At 45.8% G+C, this 11,727-nt stretch overlaps 2 protein-coding genes across 3 annotated transcripts; both read left to right on the plus strand.

The window, feature by feature from the left end:
* The first annotated feature begins 366 nt into the window (after positions 1-366).
* Positions 367-4,087, plus strand: LOC123135380 (phytochrome-interacting ankyrin-repeat protein 2). The gene is made up of 3 exons (XM_044554429.1): positions 367-953; positions 2,556-2,727; positions 3,458-4,087. The coding sequence occupies exons 1-3, from the start codon at positions 828-830 to the stop codon at positions 3,667-3,669; spliced, it is 510 nt and encodes a 169-aa protein (XP_044410364.1). The 5' UTR covers positions 367-827; the 3' UTR covers positions 3,670-4,087.
* Positions 4,088-4,261: 174 nt separating this feature from the next.
* LOC123135378 (uncharacterized) lies at positions 4,262-11,344 on the plus strand. 2 transcript variants are annotated; one of them, XM_044554427.1, is made up of 5 exons: positions 4,262-4,477; positions 4,552-4,692; positions 4,766-4,807; positions 4,904-8,779; positions 9,029-11,344. In XM_044554427.1, exons 4-5 carry the CDS (start codon positions 8,384-8,386, stop codon positions 11,174-11,176), a joined length of 2,544 nt encoding a protein of 847 aa, XP_044410362.1. In that variant the 5' UTR covers positions 4,262-4,477; positions 4,552-4,692; positions 4,766-4,807; positions 4,904-8,383; the 3' UTR covers positions 11,177-11,344. The 2 variants fall into 2 exon arrangements, with proteins under 2 accessions (XP_044410362.1, XP_044410363.1); XM_044554428.1 differs by lacking the exon at positions 4,262-4,477 and having other exon boundaries at positions 4,491-4,692; positions 4,766-8,779.
* Positions 11,345-11,727: the final 383 nt, after the last annotated feature.

Below are 11,727 nucleotides of genomic sequence, written 5' to 3' on the forward strand. Positions count from 1 at the left end.
TTGGTTAGCGGGGGCTAGCTATTTAGATATAGAAGATGACCTACAACCAGGGATGCAAGCGGGCATCCCGCATAAGCCCGGCAAAACAGGAATTTAGTTCAAACATGAACTATAGCTGAACCAGAAGGATTATAACTAAGTCGATCTACTTTGAGTACGAAGCGTGGCCGGTCGGGCGCCGCTCTGCGTCCCTACCTACAACCGACGCCCGAAGCGCTAAATAGAAAATGCCCAGATTTTTTTTTTGTTTGAAGGGGAAATGCCCAGATTTTACGCAGCTTCTTTCAGAAATCCACAGCCCAACCAAATACGCAGCTACGGCCCGGCCCGTCACGCGAGCACGCGAAAATATATAAGGCAGGAGGCTGGGGTCGTCCTTGGTCTTCCCCACCTCCGATCGAAAGTTGTGATTTTTGATTGATTTCCGGGCGGAAGACATGATCCCCAACTCCGTCGACACCTTCCTCTGATCTGTCCCCGGATCCAGCCAACTCCCCCACCAAAAGAAGCCAAACTATGGTGCGCCGCCGCCCGTCGCCGCCGTCTTCCTCCTCCGCCTCCTCGTCGCCGATGCTCCACAAGAACCTCCGCGCGCTCGGCCCCGGCCTCAATCCGTTCGCCCCCTTCGGCATGGGCAACTACTCCCGCTAATCTCCCCCTCCCCCCATCTCCTCTGCTTCTGAAATTCTAGCTTTTTCTCCCCGGATCCGATTCGCTTCTCCCCCCTTCTCGTTCTTGATTTGATTTGATTGGATTGGATTGCTCCCCTCTCTGCTTTCTTGGTTTGGTTTGGATCTGCTTGCAAGATTCTTAGGCAAGGGGCCACCATGGTGCAGCTCCGCAGCTCGCTCAGCATGACCCGGGCGCGCGCCCGCGCCGGCGACTCGGACGACGCCGACGACCGCGGATGGAACCAGCTCCACGTCGCCGCCCGCAAGGGCAACCTCAAGGAGGTATGACCTGCTCCCCGTATCTTCTTATTTTGTAGCGGAATAACTAGTCAACTGGGAATGTTTAGGCAAGGATATGTTCTGTCAATCAAGCGCACAAATGGATTTGTGGCCCATTTGGGACAGACTGCAACTTGAGTAGCACTGCAAACGTTGCACATGTGACCGATTAGGAGGGACAAGAGACCAAAACTTCGGTACGATGTTGTCGCCTTATGTGTACCCAATTGGAGCAAGTTTGTTTGGCAAGTGCTCCGCCCAGTTTAGCCGATTAAGCCAAATGAAGAAACACTCTTTTTGTGTCAAATCACAATAAACCAAATCTGGATGAATGAAGGAGTTATCGATTGTTTAATCTAGACTCTGTTTAGGCACGGATATGTTCTGTCACGCAAGCGCACAAATGGATTGTTAGCCCCTTTGAGGCATGCTGCAACTTGAGTAGTACCACAAGCGTGTTGCACATGTGACCGATCAGGATTCAGGAGGGATAAGAGACCAACAGTGTGGTGCCATGGTGTGTCGCCTTGAGTGGATAATTGAAGAAGATTGTTTGGCATCTGCCCTACTCAGTTTAGGCACGGATATGTTCTGTCATGCGAGCGCATGAATGGGTTGTAGCCCTTTTGAGGCGGACCGCGACTTGGGTAGTACCGCAAGCGTGTTGCACGTGTGACCGATCAGGAGGGACAAGAGACCAACAGTGTGGTGCCATTTTGTGTCGCCTTGAGTGGATAATTGAAGAAGATTGTTTGGCGTCTGCCCTGCCCACTTCAGTTATAAGTGCCTACTTTGGCATCCTGTAGATATTATAGATAACTGAAGCAAATATTGTTTTGCATCTACCATGCCAGTTTTACTTGGGAAATCCAAATAAGGTTAGCTCTTAGGTTCCAGTCGCGCCTGAATGCCCTGCCCAATTTAGCTGATTAATAAGATAAATAAAAAACCCCGCTTTGATGTCCTTCAGGGCATGTCGATGTCCAAACTTTGCATCCCGTTCTGCCAAAATGTTGTGGAATTTGGAACATGTATGTCAGGCTAGTAACTAGTTAGATATGCTGATTGTTTCATCTCTTGTATATGTGACCAATTAGGAGAAACAGCCAAACTCTTTTACTATGTTGTTGCCTTGTGTAGCCAATTTAAGCAAAGTTTGTTTGGCAAGTGCTCTGCCCAGTTAGCTGATTAAGCCAAATAAAGAAACACTCTCTGATGTCCTTCAGGGCTTGTACATGTTTAAACATTGCATCCAGCTTTGGACGAATGTCCTGAGATTTGCAACTAGTTAGATGTGCTGATTACCCTGATTCTCATTTGCAGGTCTCAGATGTTCTTTTGTATGTGTTCATCTAGGACTGGTTATAAGTACCAATCGTTCTAAGTTATATTCTGTGTCACATCAATTCTTTTCAACGGCCTGTCATTCGTGGGATCACCTTAAATCAAATCTGCAAGAATGAATGCATCTTTTAGGCTAGATTCTGCTCTATAGCAAAAAATTAATCCCATACAACTTCTTAACTAGAGATTGTTATCTTATTTAGTTACTAATCATCCTTGTGAAAAATCTAAAACCTTCATTTTTTTTCTGATTCTCCTTAGGTGAGACGTCTCCTGAATGAAGGGATGGATGTCAATGCACCCGCATGGGGACCAAAGTCTCCTGGCGCTACTCCGCTGCACCTTGCTGCTCAGGGCGGGCATGTGAAAATCATGGATGAACTGCTGGAGCGCGGTGCCAATATTGATGCCCGAACAAAAGGAGCTTGTGGCTGTAAGTTCACTTGTTTTTTTAGTCATTGCCTGTATTGCCAGTGTCATTATTTTTATTTGTTGATTGTTCTTCCATCAGTTCTAACCTTTCTAAATGTTATTGTTTTTAATCATTTTTGTTATTCTATATGTATTGTCTTGGGATGCCACTCTTAATTGTCTATACATATATGGCCAAGCTGTGGAAGTTAGTACATCCAGCATAATTTGTTTCCGTTCTTTTTCTATGATACATGACTAGGTATGTAGATGATGTTTACTTATAGTAGATCTGCAGATCTAATCCTGCTCTGTTTTGAAGTAGCTGAATGGTGTGCGTTGCTTCATATAGTATTATGTGGACTGAACTCTGTGCAGTACAGTTTTCTGCTATGTAGCTTATATCTAGGTTATATATATTGTTTTTGGTTGCTGGTGTTAATAGCGATGCATCTGCTTAATTAACATCTAAACATAGCTTGTTTCCATTACACGAGATCTCCATGTTTTATTACTAGGCATGCAGGTGTGGTTTACTTGTAGCTGATGTGTATAGTGTAATCTTGCTCTGTTTATAAAGTATGTGAAAGGTGTGCGTGGCTTCATGTATTAGTATTTGGGTTGAACCTCCTGCGGTGCTGTTTTCCTGCTACCTAGCTTATCTAGGTTACTAAAATGCGTTTATTACTACTATCTACTCAATGGAACCTACTTGACCTGTGGAGTCCTAAACTTATTTTGTCTTAATCCAGGGACTCCCCTGCACATTGCTGCCAAGGAAAGAAACAAGAGGGTGGTCAGGTTCCTTGTCGAGAACGGCGCATTCCTGCCCCCTGACCTGAACGACCACAGGTTCAACCCACCCCTCCACTACTGCTCTGGGCTGGAGTGGGCGTACGAGATGAAGCGCATGCAGGACGAGAGCGACTCAGGCGGCGAGGCTTCCTTCAGCTCGTCCAACTAGTGAAAAGTGATCTATCCGCAGGAGGAGATTCTGCTGATCTCTGGGTTTTGAGTGCTTGTTTTTAATTATGAAATCAACCCTTCCTAGCTTATGTGCCGAGCCTGCGAGGAGCTACGTCCAAGTGAAAGCAGGCTGATGCTGGTATTGTATGTGTATACAAGAATAAACACGGTGCCGTCACGAGGTCCTGGAGTTGCTGCTGCACTGCCCTGTAGTTTACCTGGTATATTTTGGTACATCGGTGACCAGGCTGCAGTGATCTCAGATTGGAATATCCGTCTCTATGAAGGAACATCCTTCGTAAACATACGTTGTCGAACCTTTGCTTTGTTTGCCGGACAAGTATTGTACATCTAATTGGTTTGTTTGGAACACGTGTTTTTTATTGTTTGAAGCTATTGTTGTGTTTATTTGGAAACTTGATTTTGTCTTTTTGACCTAAGTTTCTCTAAACTGGCCTACTGTGTGGCAATTCTCTGATTTCATATCTTGATATGCACATGCTCAACCCATTGTGTGCAGCCAAGAAGTTTCATTGTTGTTGCAGAAAACTGGCAGAGTTCAAGATTGATATCTAAGCTGGGGTAAAGTTAAGCAACGATCAATTAAATATGTATCATTGTGGACATATACATACTATACTGACAAGAAAGTGATCGTTTGTGGTCATCCCTAGTGTGTATCGTTGTGGACATACATACTATAAACTCCATCAATTATGTATAACTTTCTCTTGACCACTTAATATCAAGGTTGGGGAAGTTTGTCAACGAGGTGCGAACTTGAAGGGTCACCTCAACCACTACAGGTAATACAAACTCATTATTTCCTATGACATTTTTGTTAATTGATCACTTACATGTAGGTTCTATTCTCTTGCAGACTTGGTTCTACGAGAAATTCCACATTGATCGTACCATTTTCTATTTTCAACATGACAAGCCGCTTATCCTAGATTGTAACGAAGCAAAAGTGGGCAAGGTTGACAAAATAATCTCAGAGAACTACGAATGAGATTGAGAGGTATATGCTTAGCGTTACTTGTTGTAATCTGCTCAGCTTTTACAAAAATGATTCATAATAAATTTTTTTGCAGATGGTTGAGGACCTCATGCGACCTTGGAAGACATTGCCTAAGGTTTCTCATCAGCCTTCGAAGATGTTTTTTATGTTAAAACTAGTTCTTTCTAAATACCTTTTTTTTAAACTGGTTCTAATTTTTCTTAACTTGTAGCTTGATGGGACACTAGCCTGCCTAGTGGCCTAGATGATAGAGATGAAAGTAATTATATCTCCGCAACATTCGGAGATGTCTCCACAACTAGATGGAGTAGTACGGTACCAGAAGAAAACCAACATGCATTTGGAGGATCTAATTTCTCAATTCAACGTAAGCATTTGTTTTTATTATAATTCATTCTTCCAAATAAGTGCATGACTAACATCTTTATTAAAAGGACCATCGATTTGGCGTATGACACAACAACTTTGATGCGGCAAAGAGTTAACAAAGAAATCAAGCTATTTATGTCACAAAATTTGTAACTTATCTCTTCATGTCACGAAATGTATGCTGACCATTTATCTTTTGAACGTACAAATTAGAGAACTTCAAAAAATGTAGCCGCTTCCCTAGCAAGAATGGTATGAAGTTCCATATTGCTTGCATGTTTTTCTTTCCCAACCATACAACTAACTTCCGTTCATCGGTAAAATAAATATCCATGGACCACCAAAGGGCAAAACTGAGAGGATGTTGTGTAATCAATTGGGAACTGTTTCAGGTATGGCAACAAGACTTACCGGCAGAATGTGAGGTCAGCATGCACACGTCTCGTAAATTTGTTGACCTCAGATTCTGCTGGTAAGTTTTTACTGTCATCACACGTGAAACGCTTCCCAATTGATTCCACAGCGTCGTGTCTGTCAGTTCTCCCCGGTCCATAGATGTTTGATTTACCTTCTGTAAAGATGGACACAAGTTAGCTCTTGGTTGAAAAAAGAATGTGCTAGCAATATGGAACTTCATACCTCAAATTTTGTTGCTAAGTTTTTGCTGGGGTGCTGTAGACACACTTTGGAACTTCATTTGTAGAAGCGGCTACATTTTTTGAGGTTTCTAGTTTGCACGTTCAAAAGATAAGTGATCAGCATACATTTTGGGACAAGAACAGGAAAATTATAAATTTTATGACATGATTACGTTGATTTCTTTGTCAACTCTCTTTCCCGCATCAAAGTCTGGTTGTGTCGTATGCCAAATTGATGATCTTTATAATAAAAAGATGTTAGTCATGCACTTATTTCAAAGGATGAATTACAAAAAAACAAATGCGTACGTCCAAGCGCACGATGATTTCCTTCTAGCGTCATACTATTCTGCCAGTTGTGTAGACGTCAACGAATGTTGCTGAGACATAATTGCTTTCATCTCTGCCATATGGGCGACTAGGCGGCCTAGTGTCCCATTGAGCTACAAGTGAAGATGAATTATAACTGTTATTTTAAAAAAAATATTTAGAAAGAATTAGTTTCGGCCTAAAAAACATTACTGGCTAGCATCATTCTACAAGTTATATAACACGTACCTCCATAGTTGACTTTGAAGATAGATGAGAAACCTTTGGCGGTGCCTTCAAGGTCGCATGAGGGGAAGGGAGATCCTGTCTAGTTTTTCTCGTGTGTTCGAACCAGTCTCTATGCATTGCATTTCACCACTTCACAGGGGTAAGACTTGGTTCCTACAATCTCTCCCAGACTCTACCTTGTGGGAGCTTATATGCACTTGGTCTGTCCTTTTGAGGGTCTGCCCTTTTGAGGATTTGGTGATGGGCATAGAAAAACATCACCTATGGATGAGCTGCCTTGGCTAAAGCCTTAGCCTAAGCTGAAAGCTACTCTTCCTAATGGATGAGTCCTCCTTTTGTGAAACATGTTCTTGCTGGCCTTTGCTTGTACTAACTAATGCATCTATTCTTTGCCCCCATCAAAGTTTATTGGGTATTACATCCTCTGTAACAAAATGTATGACGTTTTTTATGCCCTATGCAAAACCAAAAAAACGCCTTACATTTTGGTACATATAAGTTGATATTGTTCTTCAGGTTGATCAAGCGTAAAATAGACGTAGGGACTAACTAAATGGCCCGTATATGGATGGAAGGAAGGAGTCTGACGAAAGCTTAATTAGCATGTGGAAGTCTGAACAAGAATTCTGTCCTAAGTTCTCCCGTTGTAAAACATGTTCTTCCTGGCCTCTACTTGTCCTCCCCTGACAAACTCCCGCCTCCCCTGACAAGCTCATGCCGCCGTGAGCGTGGCAACGGCATTCTGACTACATCTGATGATGGCTACATGAATGCCGCGTGTGATAGGATCAAGATCTCTTTATCTATGGCATGACAAGCTAGATAGATTGTTGTCCGTACTAACATCTACACCCTTTATTCCTAAATATAAGATGTTTGGTTGTATGAACAGTTGATAATTAGTTTATGGACTAGCGGAGTCTCTTTGCACCGTTGTTCTATGCAGGGAGGGAGATATAAACGTGATTGGTTTATTCATACTTGAGCTAGCATTTTCAAATACTATGAAATAAAATTTGCAAATACTTAGAAAAAGCAAATTACAGCCACTTGTGTCGTAACCGCAGCCCAAACAAACGAGGCCCAAGTATGCTAGAAGCTAACTTAACCTTAGCGAAAGGTAAAGAAGCGTGCTCTTCCCGGTTATCCTTTTGTAGGACATGTTCTTCTGCCTGGCCTTTTGCTTTGTGGTCCTAGCCACTGACAAATGCATCTGTTCTTTGCCCATCACATAGTTCTGAGAATATATAAAGACCTGCTGCCTTCTTGGTTGTGGCAGTGACGCGCGCACGAAAGCATCGATCTTTGTCGTGCGCATATATTTCCCAGGGTGCAGCAGCAGGATTCTTTCATGCACCGTATGGTACGGGCGGACGATGTATGCATGCTCTCAAACCAGAGAAAAAGCCCATGGTTTATTCCCAGGTGATTCTAATGATCTTTGTGGTCATGTGGTCGTGTTTTGTTCTCAGTCATGATATAGTTCTAACGTAGTAAATTGTATGATGATGAACCTTCCCATTATGCTGGACATGCAATGTGCCTTTGTTTTCCATCAAGTATGTGGTTTTGCATGTTGACATCATTGGACGATGTTCTTCTCAACCGAAACCTTAGATCTTTGCCGTCGTGTCGCGCCAAAAACCTGCACGTGCCCATTCATATGGACCAAAAGAGGGGCGATATGTACGAGAAGTCATGTTTTTGGAGGGAACGTGGCGAAGCCCTATTAGCCCCGAGGGGAAATGCCTAGCACCAAACACTTGTTTTGACATCGCGCATTTTCAGAGCAACATTTTCTAAATTGTTTCCATCATACTAACTTTGAAATTGGACATTTTCAAAGCAGGATTTTATAACTAGTTCTCAAAATATAAGTACACCGTAGGACGGATGCTCTTCCTAGCCCCTTTGCTTGTCGATCGTCCAATTCTGAGAATAATTAAAGACCCGGCTTTGTACATGGAGAAGTGCCAAGGAATCGATGCTGCCCAAGGCTTTGTGCACACTGCACACAGGGAGCATCGATCCGTGCCTTGCCTCTTGCCCTGACTGAAATTCTGTCCCACATTGTGGCACACGCATGCCAAAACTAGCAGTATAAATACCACAGACATATCAGCACAATGCAGCACACATGCACAAGTCAGCATCACCATCAGCTTCTTGCTAAGGGCAAGGGGGACAGAGGCATGGTGCTGCTGTCGCCGGTGAGCCGGGCTGCCGCGGCAATGTACAACTCCAGCGCCCGGCACGACATCATCATCAACAACGTCACGGTGTGCACCACCCCGGCTGCCACGCTGGTGGCCAGCTTCACGGTGTCCGCCGACATGCGCACCACCGAGCGGCTCATGGTCACCACCACGGTCCTCATGACCTTGCTCGGCACCGCCCTCTTCCTCCTTGGAGTCTCGGGACGCCTCTCGGGCCGGGGCCGCGGCCACTCTACCGCCACCCGCATCTTCTTCCGCGCCTCCTTCGCTCTCTTCCTCCCCTTCATGTCCTACATGTTCTCCCAGGTAAGGTTTAAAATTTTGTTGAAGGAAAAAGAATTACCAAACCTTAGTGAAATATCCAAATTTTTTAGGATTCTTTTGGTTTTTTATCTATCGACGTTCACTTGATTTTGATGGATTTTGACTGAATTTGTATTTGGTTTTAAACTTGTTTGAATCTAGGACGAAATTTTGAGGTTGCATATATTTCGATACCAGTATGAATTATCAAATTGTTGGAAATTTTGTTGAAATTTTAAACCTTATTCATAGGCCAAGAGCAAGCCACCCGACACCGGCAACCAGCCCCGCGCGCAGCTCATTCTCCTCTGGATGATCCTCGTAGAGCTCCTCCGCAAGAAGGTGTACGCCATGGTTGCCCCCGCCACTGATGCCTTCGCGCGTGGCGTCGGCCGCTACAGCTTCTTTGATGCTGTCGAGGAGGCTGCACGCATGGCGTGGATTGGGTACCTCATCTACACCTATGTGCATGGCTTTGGCGTCAAGTCATTCTTCATCATCCTCTGGATCTTCAGCGTCGTCAAGATGTGCAAGCGCTCCATGTGCATCTACCTTGCTAAGCGCTCCTTCGACCTCGCGAAGAATGCTGCCCTCGTCTCCGGCTACATGGTGCAGCTCGTCGACAAGGGCCGACAATTGCTCCACGATGACGAACATGCAGTTGGCGCTGGTATCATGAGGGCTTGCAACTACGCGGTCATGGGAGAGAGACGGCTCAAGAGGGAGGTGACGCCCCATGGCTTCAAGATTCAAGAAGAAGAAATGAACAAAATTCTCCTTGGAGATGGAAGTCCAAATGGGAAGGAAGAGGCCAACAAGTCCGAGTTGGTCCGGGTATGTAACATATGGGACCTTGCCAATAGTGACCCCATCTTCAGGTACAATTTGAGCAGGAAGCACAAGTTGGAGAACATTTGCCTTGCCATCGCACTCTTCAAGTTGCTCCGACGAAAGATGGAGCACTTCCACATGGCAGAGGCAGACACCCCACAAGCACGCGATCTAGTCCTCCGGGGCCTTCTCGCCCTCGAGGGGCACGAGGACGAGGTTGCCAATGCTGAGAGGGCTTTCCAGGTGGTGGAACTAGAGCTGAGGTTTCTCGACGAGTACTACCAGGCCATCATCCCGTTGGCATTGTCCAAGCCGGGGCTATTCATAGCCAACTTCATCATCTCCATCGTCTTCATCTTTTTGTACTGCATCACCGTGCTCCTCGTCACAGGCAATGGCCACATCTTCAAGGTGATAGTCTCCCTCTTTCGGGGGCTCATCGGCCTGTCCATCGACATGGTGGTGCAGTACAAGTGCTTCGTCCACCAAGTGAACTTCCTCTTCGGCATGGTTTGCTCCTCCTCCGACCTCATTGTCACCTTCCTCCTCACGCTCACCCTCCTTGCCGTCGAGACATATGAATTCTTGCAGTATGTGCTCTCTGATTGGTTCATTGTGTCCGTAATGTACACCTATGCCCGAAAGACAATGCTCCAGCAGAAGGGGCATGCCGGGAGGGTCATCAAGGGCACCCTATGGGCGAAGCACCGCTCTCACGCCGTCATCAAGGTCCACCAGATCACCATGATCAAGCTCCACTACCTCGACCCGCATTGGGTGTGGATGCTCGTTTCCCGCCTGCTCAAGAGGCGCCTCGTCGGGCTCCCCGATGCCATCGTCACCGGTGACACAAAGGTGGCCATCGTCAAGGCGTTGAAGGACGTCCTCACCCCAAGCTGCGGCAGACACTTCAGCAACGGCATGGCTACGTTGGAAAGGCAACGCTTCCTTAACCTCAAGTGGGCGTGCGACCCCAAGATGAGCACCGCAACAATGATAGTGGTGTGGCACATCGCGACAGCCCTATTTGAGATGAGGGACAAACAGAAGCACCCTCTACCACCACATGGCCAGGCTGCCCTGACGTTGTCGAGGTACTGTGCATACTTGGTGGCCTACGAGCCGGGGCTCCTCCCGGACAATGAGGCATGGACAAAGAAGGTGTACAAGGACATCAAGGGGGAGCTCAGCAGTTTCTTCCAGAGCTGTTGCAACACTGGTGACCGCCGTGAGCGTCTGGTGAAGTTCGGTCAAGGAGAAGAGGACGAGGAGAAGTCGGCCATGGTGAAGGGTGTCAAGCTGGGGAAGCAGTTGGAGGCCACTAGCAGTAGCGGTGGTGACTTGCTTGAGGACGAGAGGGTGTGGGGGATGCTACTCGAGTTCTGGGCAGAACTTCTCGTGCTCGTGGCACGCAGGCCATCGGCGGGCCCGGAGGCGCATGCGCTGACGCTGAGCAACGGCGGCGAGTTCATCACCCACATCTGGGCCATGCTCACCCACGCCGGCGTGCATGTCCCCAAGAACCACCAGGATTATCAGGTTCCATCGTGCAACTGTCATCCAGTTTGATAACAGGCTCAGGATCAAGGCCCATCACAGCCGGTCTCAACAAATTCGTTGCTTTTTTCTTGTTGTTTTGAAAAGAGTTGCATAGTAATACTTGTTGTTGTTATTTATTTTTCCTCTTTTGAGATATTTTATCTGATTTATACAAGCATTAGCTGGTTGGCGTGATAATACTATAATGAGCCAGTTGGCATAATCATGTAATGTTCTAGCACAAGACGAGTTGAGATGGCATAGCTACACTCATGCCAGTTGTGCTTGGAGATGATTTTCATCATAAATTTAAAATATTTGACCTTGAAGCAGACATAGTGATTTTTATTGGTGAGATCACAGAGCTACTCTATGTGTAATCACAAGATGATGATGATGATGATGATGATGATAACGATGGATGGGGGAGTGCAACGGACAATGCATCTTGGAACATATCCTAAAACTGAGATCTGGGCAAGGTATCAGCTGTACAAACACTAGGCTGGGTTACCATGCATCCATCTGCTCACCCAGCAAGCAAAGCTATGCATTTAATCTCGATGTAGCAGGAGGGTACC

The sequence above is a fragment of the Triticum aestivum genome, chromosome 6B, assembly GCF_018294505.1.
Source record: "Triticum aestivum cultivar Chinese Spring chromosome 6B, IWGSC CS RefSeq v2.1, whole genome shotgun sequence".
NCBI lineage: Eukaryota > Viridiplantae > Streptophyta > Magnoliopsida > Poales > Poaceae > Triticum > Triticum aestivum.